At 39.6% G+C, this 21,659-nt stretch overlaps 1 protein-coding gene across 1 annotated transcript in view; it reads left to right on the top strand.

Moving 5' to 3' along the window:
* LOC135623090 (separase-like) overlaps positions 1 to 21,659 on the top strand; it is a 32,792-nt gene that overhangs the window by 7,321 nt on the left and 3,812 nt on the right. The window contains exons 4-23 of the mRNA XM_065125626.1: positions 351 to 485; positions 560 to 1,053; positions 1,218 to 1,332; positions 1,431 to 1,556; positions 3,075 to 3,371; positions 3,455 to 3,574; positions 3,667 to 3,888; positions 4,008 to 4,118; positions 4,261 to 4,407; positions 4,521 to 4,892; positions 4,993 to 5,082; positions 8,782 to 9,039; positions 9,117 to 9,240; positions 9,333 to 10,220; positions 10,369 to 10,609; positions 10,708 to 10,810; positions 10,957 to 11,145; positions 20,821 to 20,876; positions 20,975 to 21,204; positions 21,298 to 21,544. Coding sequence (XP_064981698.1) covers positions 351 to 485; positions 560 to 1,053; positions 1,218 to 1,332; positions 1,431 to 1,556; positions 3,075 to 3,371; positions 3,455 to 3,574; positions 3,667 to 3,888; positions 4,008 to 4,118; positions 4,261 to 4,407; positions 4,521 to 4,892; positions 4,993 to 5,082; positions 8,782 to 9,039; positions 9,117 to 9,240; positions 9,333 to 10,220; positions 10,369 to 10,609; positions 10,708 to 10,810; positions 10,957 to 11,145; positions 20,821 to 20,876; positions 20,975 to 21,204; positions 21,298 to 21,544 — 4,565 coding nt within the window. The remainder of the gene's footprint in view (positions 1 to 350; positions 486 to 559; positions 1,054 to 1,217; positions 1,333 to 1,430; positions 1,557 to 3,074; positions 3,372 to 3,454; positions 3,575 to 3,666; positions 3,889 to 4,007; positions 4,119 to 4,260; positions 4,408 to 4,520; positions 4,893 to 4,992; positions 5,083 to 8,781; positions 9,040 to 9,116; positions 9,241 to 9,332; positions 10,221 to 10,368; positions 10,610 to 10,707; positions 10,811 to 10,956; positions 11,146 to 20,820; positions 20,877 to 20,974; positions 21,205 to 21,297; positions 21,545 to 21,659) is intronic.

Below are 21,659 nucleotides of genomic sequence, written 5' to 3'. Positions count from 1 at the left end.
CTTCTAGATGTGCCAGCACACATGAATGAAAAAGCCATCCCAAAAGCTTTTCAATTATATATTAACTCACTTGGGAGTAAGAGTTTATTAGTTAAGAAGATTTGAAAAATATTTCCTGTCCTTGTTTTTAGTCTGACTTTTGACTGATCTTCACTGAAATTCAGTTGCAATTATTAGACAAAAACATTTCACTAGTAATGCTGGTACAAAATTATTGGTCTTATGATGTGAAAATTCAACTTATAGTCTTATTGGTCTTTAATGTAGATGAATTCAATGAATTTATGCTTTATACTACTCTATGTACATCAGTGCATTATTTAGCTTCACTTACCTGTATTATTATGCAGGTTGATTTGCTGGAAGCTGTAAATGAGTTTCTTGAAATTGTATCATATTTTGCTAGCAGAATTTGTGCTGCCAATATAGATATATGTAGGAGTTCAGCAAACCTGTTATATGAACAAGGTGAAGATGTCCTTCAGGTACATGACCATTTTGTTATTTCAGAGTTTATAATTTCATCAACTCAATGAAATATAATATTTGCTTTTCTCAGGTGTCCTCCCTTGTTGCATCAATTTTGACTCTTTATGCTAGTGGCTTGCACTTTAAATTTAGCAGTATTCAGCCTAAAGAAAGTGTGAGTGATTTCCATAGTTCTAATAATGCCAACACTATCATGTTATTTCATGACTGTGGAGTTGATCTGCAAAAATTGTCTATTATACTGGACAGTTTAGCAAGTAGCTTTCACATGTCAAGTTATGTAAATGAAACAGTTTTCAATAGTGAGATCAAAGACTCGAGGGTTTTGCCGGCGGTGGCTTCAGAATCTGGCAAGTTTGATGCTTGTATGCAGACACATGGAAAAGCCTCGCTAATTTCATATATAGATGCTTTGGAGTTTCTATGTAGGCCAATAGTTGAAAATGTAAACACAGCTTGGAAAAACTTGACTCCTGAACAAGAATCTATTCTTCATTCGGACACCTTAAATTATGTTCAGAAGGTGTTGCATCAGTTTTCTGATCTAATACTTGCTGCCTCCAGGTAAGAGTATGAAAAATATCTCTTTGGTAGTTCATCTGCATGCTTTTAATTTTCTTGATTTATTCTGGATCATATTCTAATCATGATATTTAATAGCTTATGAAGAATTCTTCATTTATTTTTAAATTTTTTATGAGTGATGTTATTGACTTGTCAACATGTAGACATAGTGATATATCTGAGAGGGTGGAGCAGAGGTTAAATGAAAGCCATGGAACATTGCTTCAAGTTGCAGTTGCAGCTTTCAGAATCTCCCTTCTAACTGATGGAAAATACCAGGTCATTTTGATCATCATATGTCAAATTTAATAATTCATCCTTTATCTAATATCTGCTCATACACTTTTCTGCCACATGGTGCTATTTTCTTATTTCAGAAGAGTCTTCTTCACATCAATTGTATCATTTCAAGTACATGGATTGAGCCTCAAGAGCTGAAGTTTCTTATTTCAGCAATTAGTAATGTTGGAGCTGTATGTTACAATAATGGATGGTTGGAGAAGGTATGCATGTCTTTAGTATATGACTGTAATATCTTCTTCCCTTTGCTAGCCAGTTATAATACGGAAGTTCTTTATATACTCGCCAATTTCTTTGTGTTTTTTTTCATTGTATAGATGTCTATAATAAAGCTGTGCATTTATGTTGTCTTGACAATTTTGAAACAAACGATTCAATATGGGTGCCATTGGAATAAAATGTGTAAGGCTAGATTGACACAAAACTCCTCACCTGTAATCTATAAACCCTAGTTGGACCATGGTTTGAGTGTTCTTTTACTTGTATTAAGGTTCAATGTTTTGACTGATAACTATCCATGTTGCCTAAAACAGAATAGTTGACCAACACTGAATTAATTTTAAATTCCAGCTAGTTTTGGTCTAAAATTTATAAGTTCTTTTTTTTAATGCAATTTGGTAGTTACTGCCATAAATACAAGTTTCACATAAACTAATTGATTTTAGTTTATTAATTTTCAGCTCTCACTCTTGAGATTTTCTGGTAAATTATTTTTTTCTAGGTGAATGAACACGTGTCTGTGCAAAGATTTTCCTATTCTAGTTATAGAAATGAAGTGATAGCTTCCCATGTTTGAGGGGAGCAAATTACTCCTTTATTTTATTCGCCTGTATTAAGTTTTAAAATTCTGACTATTTCATTTTCATAAACAAGGTGTTATAAGCTATTTACTAGAATGCAATCAAACCACCTAAGTATGTAATTCTAACACTCAAAGTTCGTATTTCTGTGTCATCAATTGTGGAGCCCATATCAAGAAAAGTTCACATTGTTGTACAATATGTATATTCTCGAGGTATAGCTTGGATAACCCATATGGTTTGTATTCTATAGGGAAAATGATCACTCTATAACTCAGAATTTTCTATATTTATGTTGTCAACGTAATTTCTGGTGAAGTTCTTTGATAATACTTTCTGCGGCTTAAAAATTTTCCAAGGAAAATAGACACATTTTAAAAACATTTGGCCACTTTTTTTATCTTGCTCTTTCTTATTTCGATTCATTAATTATTTTCTAAAACTTATTTAGCTGAAGGTATTGAAACTCAAGTTGTGATGTTGAAAAGGTAAACTTTACGGATTGGGCCAAACAAAAAACTGATACTTTAAGCCTTGAGGGAAGGTGAAGGATGTTACTGTAGAATGTAAAGCAATGAGTTGTCATTTCCTGTTGTGATTATGAGATGGTGACAATTGAAATAATGAGGAGGAAAGGAAGGGTGGAGGGGCAGGGGTATGCAACTTGTGGGATGGATCTTGATTGGATTGTACTTATTTGAATTGCATTGGTTTATTTTCTGTGCAATTTTTGGCTCAATCAGCTGCTCATGTATCTCCAATGTGGGTTTTGCCTTAGCTTATATTCCATTTCAGAAGAGTTTTTTCTTCTTATCATTGTCCTTGTATAATTTACGTCTCATTTAATCATGATATTCTTATTTGCTTCTAATAGAGGTCTGACCGTTTGCATATTTAAAAGTCTTCATCATTCATTTTCAGGCATCAAAAGCATTACAATTGTGTATTGAAATAATATGGACATATGTCAAACTCATGTGCGGTATGTACTCATCTAAGTCAAAGGGAGTCTACAGCGATAATATGGCTGAAGTTCAATATAAAGATGCCATTAATGATGCATTGTCGAGGATTGCTACAGTAATTGATTTTCTTTACAAATGTGGTGCCAAAAACATAAAAGAAATCATCATTAAAAGTCTTTATAAACTCTCTGCTGCTGAAGATATACTCCATGACATGACTGGCTTATTGACCTTGATGAAACAGTGGGTTAAGGTAACACTGTAAATTTATTTTATAGTCTTTACTTTCTGCTATAAGGTTGGCCTAAATTTTTGACTTTCCTTTTGTAAGCTTAGATCTCATGTAAAGAATTTAAGGATGTTGATGCGGTTGATAATGCACCAGTTCTCTATTCCTCACTACTGGACTATCATTCGACTTGGTCAATGAAAATAATAAGCATAATCCTTGAGCAGGTCTGGACACTTATTTTTTCTTTGTGATTGCTTTAATTTTTGGTAATTTGTTTTATTTGCAAATTGTCTGAGTGCTTTCTGAATTCTTGCAGGAACTTGTTGCCTATAACCTGATGGAATCTCGAAATCCAAAGTTATGTCAAAAAATGGAATTAAAAGTTATGGATTTTCTTTTAAAAGATGTGTATACCTCGAAAGATTATATCCTGCAAAGATCTAGGGTTTTAGTCACCAAAGGAAGGGCTTTTAGGGCTCATGGAACAGAAGGCTTAAGCAAGTGTCTTGAATGCCTTTCTGAAGCTATTTCCTTACTTGTGTGTTCCTTTTTTCCTTCTCTGTTATTGCACATTTTATTAGATTGTTTTGTTTTTGCATAATATTGTTTTCAATCTTATGCCCAGAAGTGGTTGACATCTCATTCTAAATGTAACAGAGATTCATATCTGATGATTCTTCTCAAGATATTGCTTCAGTTTCTCATCAATTGGCCCTCACATACATCTTGTATGCACATTGTGCCCAGGAGGCTAATCAAGACTGTGGTGTAAGTTTTCTATGAGCATTTCTTAGGACTCTCTGAAGCAAATGTTAGTGATGCTGTCTTTGTGGATATTAGAGCCAGGGGGAGTAAGAACTAAGAACTACAATAGAATTTCCCGTATCTTAACTTTTTTGTGTCTGGACAGGTAATCCTGCATAATGTTCATTGTGCACTGAATTTATGGTCGGAAATGAATGTCCAAGGTTATTGTTCTCGTAGCAACTACCATCAATGGGGAACAATGAGTATTTTGCCCCTCTTATGCTCTATGGTTGATTTGTTGTCATTAAAGGTAAAATGATAACTTTGGAGATGCTCTTGTTTGTCCGTCAAAACTTTCTTGCTTTCAGCTTGCTGGTATCAATTCTGTGCAGTAACTTTTACTATGATTATGCCACTCTTCAGGGTTGCTTGAAATTTCAACTTGAAATCTGTAAGGTGATAATCAGATTCTCCATGCCGGAGAATATGTTGTCAGAGAAATGCATTTTCATGCTATGGTCTAACAGAAGGCTTAACCATTCACTTTGTAGCTCTCCAATTGATGAAGTTTTTGTTTTGAACATCTCAGAACAGTTTGGTTTAAATGTCAACTTTTTGGATTATTGGATAAATTGCATAAAACAACATCCTCCATCGCAATGCATGTTATTGCAGAAGTTGTTCCCAAATGATTTTGTTCTTTCTGAAGCAACTGGACATTCTTCCAAAAGACCTTTCGGTGCACAAATTAGTACCGAAGAAGTTAAAGAGGTTGCAACATCCCTAGTTGCTGAGGTAATTCTTTTGGAAATGACTAAACTTCTAATCGTTTTTGTCTTCATGGATCGGAGAAAGTACTTTACGTTCTATTGAGCCTTTTGTTTCTCTGTTTTAGGTTCCTTTCACCTATCAATCTGCTTTCATTGCTGCTTATCTTTACCATGATTTGTCTGAAAGGCTTTTCTCCAATGGAAGAGTTTCTGAGGTAATGTATATGGGTGTGTTCTTAATTTCTCTATATATTTACTGCAGGCAGGGTTTTCCAGGAGGTTTGAACTCTAATTGTAATCATGATAGTAGAAGCTTCATTGATGTTTGAGTATGAGAATGGCTATGGTTGATGGGATTTTTTAAGGGAAAGGGACAAGCAAAAATTTCTCTTTTTTGATGTTTCTAATAAATTCTTTGTATGTCTTTCTCTCTTGTACTGCTAAATCTAATAGACTTGGTTCATCTACTACAACATTTAAAAGGATTTCTTTAAACATGTTTGTATAATTTTAGGGGATTTTGTCATTTCTTTTCAATTGAACCCATAAGATCAGTATAGTAGCAGGTCTATGTTCTTAGGATAGGAGCGATCAAGTCTATGTTCTTAGGCTAAAATGAAGAACATAGTTGAGCCAAGTCTAATCTAAGAACTCTGTTAGACTTGTACAAGAATTGGAGAATGAAAACAGGATTGCCCGCACCAGTGGAATTCTTTCCTGAGTGTTCCAACGAACCCAGAAGAGTTTCAAAAAGCTGGAAAGACCTTTCAATCAACAAGTTTTATTCTAGCTGCCCTATGAAGAGAGAATTCAATAACGGATTTCGGATCAAAGAAAAACTGCTAGGGAAGAAGTTGGAACTTGGAAAAGTGAGCCAAAGGCCTGAAGAGCCACGTCCCCTTACAAAAGGCTTTGCTAAAACGAGGGGGAGCGCATGGTAGTTGCTTTCAAAGGCTAGATGCTCTGAGTGGGTCTTTCCCTAAGGTGTAGTGTCCCTATCTAGTCCCTTTGAGTTGAGCGTCTCTTTCATGTTTTGTCACTGCTAGGTTACGGTACCAATGTGTGTGGGGAATCCCTATATATTGGCTTGGGTATACTTGTAGGAGGTGTAGGGGAACTTACCCAGGATGGCTAGAGTTTGAGCAAGCATTATGTGTTTAGAGGGGGTGCGTTAGCTTATTACTTTGGCGTGCCGACATCAATCAGATATTATAGGAGTGAGTCTCTAGTGGTTTTTGACTTTCTCCCATATTAGTGTAGCTATCTTAAATTCAATGAAATTGGGGCTAGTCACTGGAACAAGCAATAGGTAGAAAATGTTGCGCTTGCGCACTGGGCAATAAGTTCAAGTAAGCAATACAGTGTTTTTTAATCTATTCCATACAATGCAAGCAAGATAGATGGATTTGATTTCACTGTTACAGTAATGCCTATTTATCTTGTGCCGGGCAAGAATGAAGTACCATTGTCTAGGGCGGTCCTTCTTTCAAATATGAATGAAACAAGTAAACAAGCAACAGAATGTTGTGCGAAAGAGCTCACTAATGTATGTCTTGTGTCGTTAGTTGTTGAGTTCTTTTAGCTAGAGTTATGTAGTCAACAGTAAGCAGTATTGATATTTTAGCTAGAGAAGGATCTGTCTCTCCTGATACAACCAAGGAAGCAAGATAGCATCATGACACCTTTACCCCCAAAGAGGGCCACCTGTACGCCTTTCCTTTCCCTGTAACTAATTGTTCACAAATGAAAACCTTTCTATTTAGGCTTTTCCTGTAACATGAAAATGCATCTCAACTACGTTATTTATTTTATGCATCTAGTTTCTTGATTGTTTAACACTCTGATCCATATACTTGCTCGTCGAACTTATAAATTTTTTTTATTTACTGTAAGAAGCAAAAGTTCACACACACAACAGACTATAAACATTCTATTTTTACTTCATAAACAGTGTTTTTTATACATTTTTTTTTTCTTGTTGAATAATAGATTCAAGACATCTATGACATTTACTTAAAAAAGGGCTTCTTGCCTATTCATTTTAAAGATACTCAATTCTTCTCTTATTATTACAAAACTTACATATCATAATACTTAATTATGGACTTTTTTTCTTGTTGAATAATAGATCAACGATATCTTGAGGTTATACTTGTTACAACCCTATATTTATGGAAGTTATCTTCTCTTATTATTACAAAACTCTATCTTACATGTCGTTTATCATATATAGATATAATTGCTGGATAACCCTTTCTTTTGAAAACTCACCAATAATAATTATCTAGGAACTCTTTCATAATTTTTTTCGATGATTGGAAACCATATGCAAATATTTTTTCTTCTCTTTATAGTTTTTCATTAATTTCCTTTATAAATAAGTACCTTTCATGGTTGAATTTTGGGTTATAGACCAAATTGATTATCGAAAATAATTATTCACATTTTAATATTCCTTTAGTCATCTTGTTTTTTTTTTTTCAAAGTTTCATAGTGTGGCTTAACTTCTACATAACTTGAGCAATTCTTTAAAATGCTCTTGCTCCATTTGTTAGACATTTATTTAATTATCAAAATTTTGTTCACAAACTAGTCAGGCTAATCTTTGGTTGATTCCTTTAACTCTACCAGCCAGGTCCTATTCTCTTATTAATTTTATTCTCTTGAAAGTTTTCTTTGCTTTGTTTGTTCTAAATTTAGGACAGACATATGAATTTTATACTTACTGTTATTGCTTATCTCTATATCTGTAGAATATTCATTGTGTAAGATAACAAAGTATCAAACTTACATTAATCTCCATTTCATTCACTAAATAGCATCCTTCAGGCTTCATTATTTATAAATATTCTATAACCTAACTAAGATTCGTCCTTTCCCTAGCTTTAATAATCTGATAATTGTCATTTTCCTTTTCCTTAATACCATGCTTATCATAAGAATGGCCATTAACTTTGTATTTTGTTGTACTTATAACTTTTTTGCTCTTTTTAGCTATAATGAATATTCTTTTCTTTTCATTTTTTCAATTTTGTAAACCTTTATTATTATTTTTTGGATCACAAATTGAACTTCTTCATGCCACAGCAAACTCTCTATTGAAGCTTTGCCTTCTCCTTTAGACTACTTAAGAATCTCCTTTGTCATCCTCCTGATTCTGGTGGTCATTAATCTTCACATGGTATTTGGTATTGTCTCCATTCGAATTCTGAACTTCTTCAGTTTCAATCTTACTTCTAAGAGGCCTTGTATTATTATTGTTTTTAAATTCCATCATCTAATCATAGGACAACCAGTTATTATTTTCCTCTTCTATTTCCTAAAATATATATCTGTTGGCATCAAACTATGTTGATGAGTCAAGATTTCTTAGGATTACTTTAAAAAAATTTAAGTGGGTATTAATGATTATAAGATCATAGGATATAGCAAAATCTAAAATTATACTTTCCCTTCGTTCTTCTCCCGAATCCAAAACATTCCTTTAATTTTTTCCTTGTTCAATCCTTATATGACAATTTGAATCTTCTCCAATGAAAAAGATTTCAGTTAAAGTCATAAACTGGCTAATTCCATCTAGATTTTCTTAGAATTCCCATTTGTTTGGTCATGCAGTCCTATTGAGGGGTATAAATACTTACAAATTCAATATCTCTTCTTCTAACACAAATTTTAATGCTATAATTCTTTTCTGACTCTTTCCATCCTATCACTTTATCACCAAGTTCATTGTCTACAATAATGGCTACATAGTACACGCATTTAGTTTTTGTTGCCGAGCTGGTTTCATCATTATATCACATCAGTTGGAATTGATCATTTTCACCTATACATCTTAATACTTCCAATCTTGTATATTATTTTAATTTTTTTTCTGGCATATTGTGATATCTTAATGGGAATATGATGCTTAGGCTCTTCTATACGCGAAAGAGGCACTCTGTCTGAGAAACAAAATTTTACGGAGGAAATTCATTTATACAGTTGTTGAACAGTCAGCGCAATCGAAGTCTGATGGAGTAACTCAATACAGAAATGATCACATCAGCCTTGTGCCAATTAGCAATGTTATCACTGACGTATGGCCAGATTTTAATAAATCAGGGAACTTAGATGACTCTCTTCTTAGTCCATGGAGTGTTCTCAGATGCTACCTTGAAAGTACATTTCAGGTTCATATTTTGTTGTTTAAGTTATAATCTAGCATCATCTGTTTATTCTTAGATATCACAAATAATTTAACTCTCAGGTCGGGATTATCCATGAATCAACTGGTAATGGTGCTGAGGCAGAATGCCTTTTTCGAATAGGAAAAAACATATCCTGTTTACAAGGTTTCCCAGTCCTTGCAATTGCTTTCACAATGCTGTTAGGTTTGTTTTCTTCTTATACTCTTTTAGCTGTCCTTGATGTTTCATCTATGTTTTTTTCGCTTGTGGACATCAATTCTGGAACTTCTTGTCAGGTCAATTATATCGTAGGAAACATCAATGGGACTTGGCCGAAAATGAGCTTAAATCTGCTAAGAAGCTGCTTGTGGAGTATGACAACATTATCTCATGCACTCGCTGCAAAATGGTCTTTGAGGTTACAATCGATATGCAAGTTGGTGATTTATACAGAAGTCTCTTTGACAAAGGCACTCAGATCAAGTCCACAGGAAGCTTATCTGATGCTCTGGGTTTATATAGATCAGCTCTTGAAAAGCTGGAACTTGCTGAGATGGTGAGTTGCATTGACATCTGTCAGAAACCAGAAGCTAATGGTGGCATATTACAAAATGATGATTCTATTAAGGAAGCCAGTAACAGAATTCAACAGACAATTAAATTATGCTCATCTACCAAGGAAGAAAACTCATCTGTATGCAGCATCTGCCGCTCACTGAATAGCCATAAAAGTGTTTTTCATACTCGGCAAGTGCCAAAGGAATCTGATGAGATAAGCCTTTTGAAAACTGTAAACAGAAAATCACAAGTCAAGAACATATCTAAAAAATCTTTAAGATGCTCAACAAAAAATCTTAATCATCAATCTAAAGCGAGGAGAAATGGTTCTAGTAACCAAGACAGTAATGTCATGAATGCCACATCTGTAGGATATAGCAAGTTCAATGGGTCTGCAAATCATGAGCTTTGTACTGAAGCATTCAGTTGTGGAGAACTTTTGAAGGAACACAATGGGGCTGCTGTAGCTGATTGTGGAGATAAAGAAGAATGGAAATGCAGCAAAATGGAGTGTTGGAGGTGCCTAATCCATCAAGTGATGGAAACTGGATTCATGCAAAATATCATTCATCTGCATTGGGAATGTCATCGTCGGCGTCTTGTACTGATGCTGCTCCTTAAGATAGGTACTGAACTTGGTAAAAAAAAGCCTGTTTACGAGATGGTTCACCATCTTGACATATTTGCTCCTTGAAGTTGCTGAATGCCATTTGTTTGTTCATTCATCAATATGCATTTCAGGCATTTAGTTATTTGTATGTGGTTTTTGTTTAGCAAAGTGTTTAGGTACTCACAATGGAAAGCATGGCGAGCATGAAGTACATGAAGTGTTTGGGCAATGTGTTTTGGTGATGTTCAATTGGAAATCCTTAAAGCGTTGTGGAATGCCGGATTCCAGCTTAATTGAGTGTGTTGTGGATGAAAGTTTAGGTGATTTCTTTCGTATTGAACGTGCAGCAGTACTGTATAACATGAGTTGGTATTCTTTGAAGAACATCATATCAGAGCATCCCAGGTGAGCTTGGACTAGATAATAGTATATAGGTAGTTTCTACTATATTTATTGCTTGAGTTGACTGATACTGTTCTAATCTATTTCTGTGTGTTTATTAGGATCCCTTGCTGCAGTCTTTCCAAGATCCAGATGTCCACCGTCCTTCGGTGGTTGCTTAGAGCCTTCATACTCTGCCAAGAAAGCCCTTTGCTTTTTCAGAAGGTTTTCAGGATATTCTTAACTTTATATTCCATGGAAGCTTGTTTATCAGTTGATTGCGGTGACATTTTCATGAGCAATATTTCATTTTTTGTCAACGATTTTTCACTTTGAGACAGTTTTGTTTTTTTATTTCCTTTATGGTACAGGTCTCTCGACTACTTTCTTCCATATTTCTGCTCACGACACTTGATGGCTCAATTTCTTTACCTTTGCAAACTGAAAATTCTATCTCTTTAAACCATTGGGCTGCATATTTCCATCAAGTCTCAGTTGGTACGTATCTACACTGCCAATATTATTCAAGGGACAAGGCCTGCAGCTCTAAGACTCCTGAGGTTTGTTGGTGATTTATTTAGTGTCCTTGATATTATGGATCTAATCTGTTTGTGCAGGGTTTCTTTCCATATGCCAGAACTTGTTTTGCATATACTTTATTCAGATGGCTATTACATTGATAGCTTGACTTTTCAATATTTGTTGATAATTTTTGTAAACTAATCTTAAACATGGTTCTGTCAATCCATAACTCTCTTAGTGGGCAGTTGACTGGGCATTTTCTTTTCTTTTCTTATTTTGAGGTAACCACTTAGCTGTGTTTATGAAGAATCAGTTATATGATTCTTGCACCACAAGTTTTACTAGTTCTCTCCTAGCCCCATTTTTTTCTCCTTATTTTTTTCTTCTTTTAATTTATACAGAAAACATGGTAAGATATCTAATTTAAAAAATATCAATTTTAACTTCTATTTCTTGAATGAGATGTCACACCTTAATTAATGCTGATGTATCTATAAATGTATTCTATTATATGCTATTTTTCAACAGGATTACTGTTGACAAATTTCAAAATACTTTTAGTAATGTTTAGGAAATTCAATTACTAAATTTTAGACAATTGAATTTTGTCAAAAAAGCAAATTTGAATTTAGAAATTCTTTACAATCCTTCTGACTCATTCCTAGATATGTGTCACAATTCAGGCCTACCAACTTGCTAGCTCAGCCCATGACTTCCCTGGGTCTATTTTGGCATAATGCCACCTTGGTTAATCATTGTTCATACTGCACGAGTCCCAGAAGGGCCTGTATGATTCCTACCTATCCCTGGGGAATTTTTTTTTTTCCCTTATGACTTAGATCAAAACAAGGAGAAAACCCAAGACAGGTTGGAGATAAATTTTCCAGCCAAATAATTCTAAATGCTAATGGGATTAGGAAAAAGAAACTACACTGATTTGGAGAGAAGAGTTAAATGCTTTCCTATCAAGGGTATGAATCCGAAACTAAAGGTTAATCTAATTCATTATTGGAAGGAAGACTTAAAGTCCTCAACCCAACTTCTATGCAGAATGAGATAGACTATTCTTTTTCTTCTGGGTGATTATCAAGCTGGTTTTTGCAGTTAATTCTTGTATCTACATTATGGAGTCTACAAAGTCTAATTTTAATGTTACTTTCTTTTCTTTCACAACTCCTATATTTGAGTTCTCTGTAAATTCAAGGGGCATGCTTGTGTGTTTTCTGATCTATTGCAATAAAGGTATCTTAGTTGTTAAATAATTTCTCACTTCATTTCTTGGAGTCTTCTCCTCGTATTGGTGAACCATTTGTTAGTCGCAACACTGAACAATAAGATATGCAAAATTGTAAAGAAACCATTTGTAAGCAAGTTGGATGCAAAGAGAGGTTATTATTGATCTTGTAAAGCAAAATAAAAATAAAAAATCAATGTATGCAAAGCAACAAGGACCAGGGGCCCTGTTGGATAGAACAGCCAGCAACTCTTTCATTAAATCTTTTTAAGTGCTTTTGAGGTCAAATTTAATCTGATTGTGAATGGACATGACTCCTCACCAGTTTGATGATATACTCATGTTTGTCAAAAATTGTCAGAAAGGTATAACCAAGTTTGGATTTGTGGGGTTTACTGTTTATCTAATTTTATGAAAAGGGGGACATGGTAGTCTTTTAACAGAAGCATAAGTTGGAAATCAAAAGCTAACGACGAGACAAAGATTAGAATGAGGCAGCAACAAAGCTGACCTTGCATCTTGCTTATCAGGCAAGCTTATACTGAAATGACATGAAGAGAAGATGAGAAAAATATATTGGAGCCAGTTCATTTCTAATCACAGTTAAGGAGTTTCTGTGATAGGAATAATCATTATATCTTTTTGAATTTGGATTACATAATAGTCCCTAATCTGATTTTCGTGGGAATGACAGAAGTCCACTATGATTTTTTTATAAAATGGAAGATGATGTTCACAAATTTAACAGCAAGGCAAGACTAAGAATACTTTTTCCAAAAAGGGTGATCTTTGCAAGGTAAGTCCTTGCCTCAAGTATTGTTAAATGAGGATTAGTCTAGAGGAGGGTTGAGGTCCTTAGAATGGAGCGAAGCTTTTATTATCAGAAAAGGAACACAAGTGTATGTAGATGGAGGACAAGTTTTCTGTTAAGAACCTTTTGACACATATTCCTAAGTCCCTACGGACTTAGGATTATGTGGAATGTTTTCTCAATCTCCAACTACCAATGCACCAAACTGTCACGACCTTAGCTGGAATTGCCTAAGGCGTGAGGCACCCTTGCGGCCAAAGACGCGAACTTAGCTTGCGTTGCCTAAGTCGCGAGTTACCCTTGTGGCAAAGACGCGAACTTAGCTTGCGTTGCCTAAGTCGCGCTTCGCCCTTGCGATCTTGCTCCGCAAGGATCAGCCCACTTTGTAACCTCTCGCAGGTCCCGAAGGACCTGTAAAAGAGAAAGAAGTTAGTTCGAAAGAACGAGCAACGGACAAGTCCCGAAGTCTCACGAAAAGGGAAGCTTTACAAGCAATTCGACGAACACCTTGTGTGCACAAGAGAAAAGAGGGAGAGGGAGAAAAACAAGGCTTTCAAGGATGAACGAACAGCTGCAAGCCCACAAACAGCCGCTCACCTGGTCCCGGGCGCAAAGACAAGTTCCCGTAAAGGTCACGTGCGAACTTGCGACAGAGATCTCAACGCCCGGTATATAACCGAAGCCCCATCCAGCCCTGTGCCACCCGGGGGGTTCCTGGGGTCTAAGATGGCTGACATTTTGGTGAGCGGAGGCAGTTCTCCGCTCACCTCCCGCGGCACGCGAAAACGGAGCTGTTTTGGGGCTGTTTTGCTCGGTTCGGTGAGCGGTCGCTTTGCAACGCTGCAGCTTGTTCGAACTTACATATTTACAAGCAAAATGACCCAAAACCAAGAGAAAACATGTTGCCAAGCAGTTGTACATGCAGGTGTGAGCGACGAACGGTTCGTTGAACGGAGTTGTTGCGGGTGCGCGATGACCGTTCGTGACATTCTCCCCCACTTAAACTGTCGACGCCCTCGTCGACGCTTGTTGGTAGTTGTTGATGACTTCTTCATGTCGCAGGGCGTCTTCAGGCTCCCAACTGGCTTCAGTTCGGGGAAGCTTTCGCCACTTCACCAAGTACTCTGTTTGCTCAGCTCCGTTGGGTAGCTTTATCTTGCGATCCACCAAAATGGTTTCCACTCGCTTCTCGTAGGAGGCTATGATGGGAGGTAGCCGAGTTGGAACACTTCGGGAAGCATCTTGCGGATCCGAGTGGTAGGCTTTTAGGTTGCTGGCGTGAAGAACGTTGTGAATTTTGAACCACGCCGGCAGCTGCAACTTGTAAGAAACATTGCCTACCCTGCTGATAATTGGGAAGGGCCCTTCATACTTACGCACCAATCCTTTGTGGATTCTGTTCCTGAAGAATTGGAGTGATGCTGGTTGGAGCTTTACCAACACCAAATCGCCAACTTTGAACTCTTGTGGTCGCCTTCCCAAGTCTGCCCACTTCTTCATCCGTTTTGCAGCCTTCTTCATGTAAGCCCGCGCAATATCTGCATTTCGATGCCACTTCTTTGCGAAATGATAGGTTGATGGACTACTCCCAGTGTACCCAATTGCCATGGTGTGCGGAGTCGACGGTTGTTGTCCTGTGATAATCTCGAAGGGGCTCTTGTTGGATGCAGAGCTCCGCTGCAAGTTGTAGGAGAATTGGGCAATGTCCAACAGCTTCACCCAATCTCGTTGATTGGCACTCACGTAGTGCCGGAGATATTGCTCCAAGAGCGAGTTTATTCTTTCAGTCTGACCATCCGTCTGGGGGTGGAGGCTTGTAGAGAAGTATAACTTTGACCCCAACAATTTGAATAGCTCGGTCCAGAATCGTCCCAGGAACCGAGCGTCTCGATCACTAATGATATTGTGCGGGACTCCCCAATACTTCACTACATCCTTCATCATCAGCCTGGCCGCCTCCTCTGCTGAACAGTGTAGGGGTGCAGCGATGAAAGTTGCATACTTCGAAAACCGATCGACCACCACGAGTATCGATCCAAGTCCCCCTACAGGCGGTAAGCTTGATATGAAGTATAAGGAAATGCTCTCCCACGACCTTTCTGGTACGGGCAACGGCTCCAAAAGTCCCACCGGCTTCCGCTGCTCCACCTTGTCTTGTTGGCAAGTAAGGCATGTTCGAACATATTCCTCCACATCAATCCCCATCTTCGGTCAGTAGAAGGCCCTCTCCACGAGAGCCAACGTTTTGTGAATACCTGAGTGTCCAGCCCAAAGGGAATCGTGACACTCTTTTAAAAGTTCACGCCTTAAATTGTCCACTCGGAGAACATAAACCCTATTCCCTTTTGTGTAGACAAGTCCCTCCTGGACCCAAAATCGTCGTGCCTTGCCTTCTTTGATGAGCTGCATCAGGATAACTGCCTGGGGATCACTATACAGCCCATCCTTGATTCGGGAAAGGAAGTTGGAGTGTAACTGGCTTGCTTGGCCTCTGCCCTCCAGTTGTGCAGCATTCACGCATTCCACTTTCCGACTCAGCGCATCGGCCACGACATTCGCCTTCCCAGGCTTGTACTCCATTGCCATATCAAATTCAGCCAGGAAGTCCTGCCACCGTGTCTGCTTTGGGGAGAGCTTCTTCTGAGTTTGGAAATAGCTCAGGGCGATGTTGTCTGTTCTCAGCACAAATCGCGACCCGAGGAGGAAGTGTCGCCAAACTCGTAGACAGTGGATCACTGCTGTCATCTCCTTCTCATGCACTGGGTACCGCCTCTCGGTCTCGTTGAGTTTGCGGCTCTCGTAGGCCACCGGATGACCTTCCTGCATGAGTACTCCCCTAATAGCGAAGTCCGAAGCATCTGTATGGACTTCAAAGGGCTCTCCATAGTTTGGCAATTTGAGTACTGGTTCTTCTAGAACAGCAGCCTTCAGATCTTGGAATGCTATCTCACATTTGTCAGACCACTTCCAAGGCTGCTCCTTCAGCAACTCCGTCAGTGGGGTTGCCCGCTTCGAGTATCCCGCAATGAAGCGTTGATAGTAGTTGACGAAACCAAGGAAGGATCTCAACTCTGGCACCTTCTTTGGAGTTCGCCATTCCGCAACTGCTTGCACCTTCGACTTATCCATCCGAATGGAGCCATCACCGATTCGATGCCCCAAGAATAGGATCTCAGTTTGAGCAAAGTAGCATTTCTCCCTTTTTACGAATAAAGTGTTCTCCCTGAGAATCTTGAAAATCGTCCGAAGGTGCTTGACGTGCTCCTCGAGCGTTTGGCTGTAGACGACGATATCGTCCAAGTAGACGACCACGAACTTATCCAAATACTCTTTGAATAGCTGGTTCATGAGAGTACAAAATGTGGCCGGAGCGTTGGTTAAGCTGAAAGGCATCACCAAGAACTCAAACGCTCCATATCTGGTCACACAGGTAGTCTTTGCTTCGTCGCCTTCAGCAATGCGCACCTGCCAATACCCCGACCGAAAGTCGAGTTTTGAGAAATACTTTGCCTTGCCCAATTGATCGAACAAGTCCGCGATGAGCGGGATGGGATACTTGTTCTTCGCTGTTACTTTGTTGAGGGCTCTGTAGTCGACGCATAATCGGAGGCTCCCATCTTGTTTCTTCTGGAAGAGAACTGGAGCTCCGAAAGGTGCTTTAGAGCTGCGGATGAGACCACCGCTTAGCAGTTCACCTAACTGCTTCCTGAGTTCTGCCAACTCTGGCGGGGACATGCGGTAGGGTGGTCTCGCTGGAGGCTTCACTCCTGGCTCCAGCTCGATACTGTGATCCACGCCTCTGCGTGGTGGAAGAGTCTTCGGCAACTCGGGTGGCATAATGTCTTTGAACTCCTTCAGGACGTTCGCCACCACAACAGGTTCTTGAATGGCCTCCTCGTTGAGTGGCTCTAGCTTCATAGCAGCCACGAATGTCAGTTCGCCTTTTCGCACCCCTTTCTTCAATTGTAATGCCGAAATGTGTTAGGGCTCCTTGGTTCCTCTCCGAGAGACGGGAACCACGCAGGGGTCATCGCCTCCCATCATACATAGGGAGTTCAAGAACGACATCGGCACCAACTTCGCCGCGTGCATAAACTCCATTCCAAGAATCACTTGGAAGTCGTTCAGTGGCACGGCCATCATGTTGGTGTTTCCGCTCCAAGTCCCGATTTTGATGGGAACTCCCTTCGCCTGGCCTCCGAGTTCACCACTTTCATTCGGCTTGGGCTATTCTCCAAGGTCAACCCAAGTCGTTGTGCTTCGCGATCAGCTATGAAGTTGTGGGTAGCGCCCGTATCCACCATTGCACGGGTCGTTTGACCATTTAGCTTGATGTCCACATACATCAGCTCACTACTTCCTGCTTTTTGTGTCTTCGTCTTCATGTTCTCCCCCACTTGACCCCGCATAGCGTTCAACAACTGCATTGCTCCCATTCGGGGTCCTTGCGACTCCTCGTCGTCGCTGCTGGATTCTGAACTGCTCGAACTAAGAGCAACAGCTTTGCCCTTGTCCGATCGGGGAGGGTGGATGGAAGCCGTCAAAGCATTGAGTGCCTGTTTTTGTGGGCACTCCCTTACCATGTGCGGTCCTCCGCACAAGAAGCATCCTCCAGGTTTGGAGGCCTTGCCTTTTGGGTTCGGCCCTTTGTGAGAGTTCTTCTTTTGTTCGCTCCCGAGCTCCTTCCCTCGAGAATGTTTTGGAGGGCGATTGCCTGAAGATTGTTTCCTTCTTGCTGGGTCTTCAGAGGAAACAAAGTCGGTCAGTCTTTCTACAGCAGCAATTGCCCCGACCACATCGGTAACATTCCTTCGATTCAGCTCCTGTTGAGCCTATGGTTTCAAACCATCGAGGAAGCTGAACAATTTGTCCTTCTCGGACATGTCCTGTATGTCCAGCATTAGTGCAGAAAACTGTTTCACATAGTCTCGGATGATGGTGCTTTGGCGGAGTTGTCTCAACTTCCTCCTTGCGACGAACTCTGTGTTCTCCGGTAGGAACTGAGTTCTCAACTCCCGCTTCAAGTCCTCCCATGTGTCGACTCGACACCGACCTTGTTGGATCTCTTCCCACCGCGTTCGCCACCAAAGTTTCGCATCTCCGTTCAGATACATTGTTGTTATAGAAACTTTGGTATCTTCAGAATCGGGCCTCGTAGCTCGGAAGTATTGCTCCATGTCGAACAGAAAGTTCTCGAGCTCCTTGGCATCTCTGGCCCCTCCATATCCATGAGGCTCAGGTGCCCTCAAATTTTGTGGCGATGCAACGCGGGTGTTGCCTCCTCTCGCATTTAGTGTTCTTGTGAGCATGGCCACCATTGCAGTAAGTTCCGCCACAACATCCTGTAAGTGTTGCACGGAGTCTTTGGTGTCATCAGACAGTCGGTCGACTAGGGCCTCGACCTTGTCGATCCTGGACTCCGCTTCCTCTTGCGAGCTCTCTACCCCAACAAGTCTTTGTTGGCCATGGTAGAGTTCCTCCATGCTCGCTTCCAAAACATCCAGGCGGGTTTCCGCCGTCGTGAGTCTCTCCTTATGACTCTTTTTCCCAGTTAGCGCACCAGATTGCGCTTCCTCCGCTCGCGGAGAGTTGCCAACTTCTCGCTCATCCTGTTCGCTGCCGCGCTCCTCGTGAGCGGCTCCAACAGCATGAGAGCGAGTGTGCACATGCAGCCCACCTGCGGTTGCTTGGGGCAAGGGTCCGGCTTGCCTCGTCTTGCTTGATTCGCCACGATGCTTTGCCATGGGGAAGTTGCAAAGTTCGTTCGCTGTTCGATCGAAGAGCTTGCCCGCTCTGATACCACAATGTCACGACCTTAGCTGGAATTGCCTAAGGCGTGAGGCACCCTTGCGGCCAAAGATGCGAACTTAGCTTGCGTTGCCTAAGTCGCGAGTTACCCTTGTGGCAAAGACGCGAACTTAGCTTGCGTTGCCTAAGTCGCGCTTCGCCCTTGCGATCTTGCTCCGCAAGGATCAGCCCACTTTGTAACCTCTCGCAGGTCCCGAAGGACCTGTAAAAGAGAAAGAAGTTAGTTCGAAAGAACGAGCAACGGACAAGTCCCGAAGTCTCGCGAAAAGGGAAGCTTTACAAGCAATTCGACGAACACCTTGTGTGCACAAGAGAAAAGAGGGAGAGGGAGAAAAACAAGGCTTTCAAGGATGAACGAACAGCTGCAAGCGCACAAACAGCCTCTCACCTGGTCCCGGGCGCAAAGACAAGTTCCCGTAAAGGTCACGTGCGAACTTGCGAAAGAGATCTCAACGCCCGGTATATAACCGAAGCCCCATCCAGCCCTGTGCCACCCGGGGGGTTCCTGGGGTCTGAGATGGCTGACATTTTGGTGAGCGGAGGCAGTTCTCCGCTCACCTCCCGCGGCACGCGAAAACGGAGCTGTTTTGGGGCTGTTTTGCTCGGTTCGGTGAGCAGTCGCTTTGCAACGCTACAGCTTGTTCGAACTTACATATTTACAAGCAAAATGACCTAAAACCAAGAGAAAACATGCTGCCAAGCAGCTGTACATGCAGGTGTGAGCGACGAACGGTTCGTTGAACGGAGTTGTTGCGGGTGCGCGACGACCGTTCGTGACACAACGGTGCTCTTTCAGGATGTTTTTATTGTCATCAGCAGTTGAAGTGAAAGTCTACTCATATCAATAGAGATCACAGTGATGGAAGTGGTTGATTCAATACAATTATTAAGAAAGGCCATAGTAGAGGTGTCAAACAAGAGGATTATTAAAATAAGTAGTGCAAATGCTTGTAATTTGATTAGAAGTTTTCACCTTGATATTTTGTGATAAATAACAGTCCACAAGGGGTGGGATGGAGGAGCCATTTTTCATGCAGCGGTTGTTACAGCTTGTACATGAACAGGTAATCTGGTGGAATGGTTGGATCAATGGCAAATGTCTCACTAAAGCACATTTTTTGGGCCTTGCTTTCATGAGGCTCACCAGTTTTATTAAGGCATGCATCTTATCTGATTTTTTTTTATCAAAAGGCCTAGTGCACCTTTGCAATATTTAGTTATCTTTTCATTATTTGCTATGACATCTCTGTGGTACAAGCGATTGTATTGGTTTTATGGGTAAGGAGTACATTTTGAACTTCTTGAGGACAGATGAAAAAACAACCACAAGAGAAAATTTCCCTCTATTGGAAGGGAAATAGAAACTGATCATGTGGGCTTAAATCTCAACTTGTTGCCTCATATTTGTATTTATTTCTTTATTTGTTATTTCTCCTTTATTACCAGTTTTATGGTCTCTTAAGCTTCCTTCCTGCTTATTTTTTGCACAAAATTATTATATTTCACAATTATAACTATGTGATCTTTGGGCTAATGAACCAAAATATATATTTTGGCTATTACAAATATTTAATGTTGGTTATATTTCATTTATACTTCAATAAATTGTGTCGCTTTGCATCTAGGTTCCAAGAGGTACTTTCAATGTGCCTTGAGTTTTTAAGAACTTTACTCTATGGTTTACTGGTGTATCTGTCTACTGAATGCATTTATCTTGGTTCCTTAACTTTTTAGGTATTATCAAATTGTGAGGATGACATTAACTTGTCCCTTTCACCGCTTTTTGTACAAGTAAATCAATTCTTCAGCTTGGAGAAAAATTTCTTTTTTGTTTAACTAGAAATCTCATTCGTCTTTCAGGTCTTTCCTAATGCTAGCATGACAGAGAACACTGCTGATGCATCCAAATTCTTCAGGTTTAAATGTTTTAACCAGCAAACTGTTCTTTAACTCATGTCAACACTAACATGGTTACAACATCATATTTCTTTTTCTATCCCTGTTTTGGTTGTAGGTTTGTTCCAGAAAAACTTGAAGATCTTGAAGAACATGTAACTGGCTTCTTCAAGTGTCTCCCTACTATCCCAATCATCTGTTTAAGTATGCTCGGAAGTGATTATGCAAACCTCATTGGTGAAATGCTACTTCTACCTTCTTTTTTTCCGGCTTGGATACTTCTATCAAGACTGCTTGCTAACAGCCAACCAGTTGTTATGTTACTACCTGTGAATCTCCTTCAGGAAGGTAATTTAGTTCTTTATGTACAAAATATTAGATGTTAACTTCTTACCAGAAAAGAAAATATAACTGAAGTATTTCTGTTTTACCTTTCATCAGAAGTTGAACTTGAAGATATTTCTGACCAAAAATTCAGTGATGCCGACACAGGATCTATCAAGCACTGGCATTGCCCTTGGGGTTACACTGTTATAGACTGTATATTGCCATCTTATAAACAGCTATTGGAAGAGAACTTTTTATTACTATCTAATACGACCTTTGCAGCAGCTGATGTACAGATGAAAAATGCTAGCTGGTGGTCTCAAAGAACCATGCTTAACAACCGCCTAAACAAATTGCTGAAGTAAGACTATGAATAAGTTATTCTTAATTACTCCTTTTATTTGTTTCATTTCTTTTATTGTTGATCTCTATCTTGCACCTTGTGTTTTTTTTTTTTGCAATAGTATGAGCATAAT

The sequence above is a fragment of the Musa acuminata genome, chromosome BXJ2-9 (assembly GCF_036884655.1).
Source record: "Musa acuminata AAA Group cultivar baxijiao chromosome BXJ2-9, Cavendish_Baxijiao_AAA, whole genome shotgun sequence".
NCBI classification, from domain to species: domain Eukaryota; kingdom Viridiplantae; phylum Streptophyta; class Magnoliopsida; order Zingiberales; family Musaceae; genus Musa; species Musa acuminata.
The sequence above is the reverse complement of the archived record's forward strand: the minus strand, read 5'-3'. Positions and strand labels throughout refer to the sequence as shown.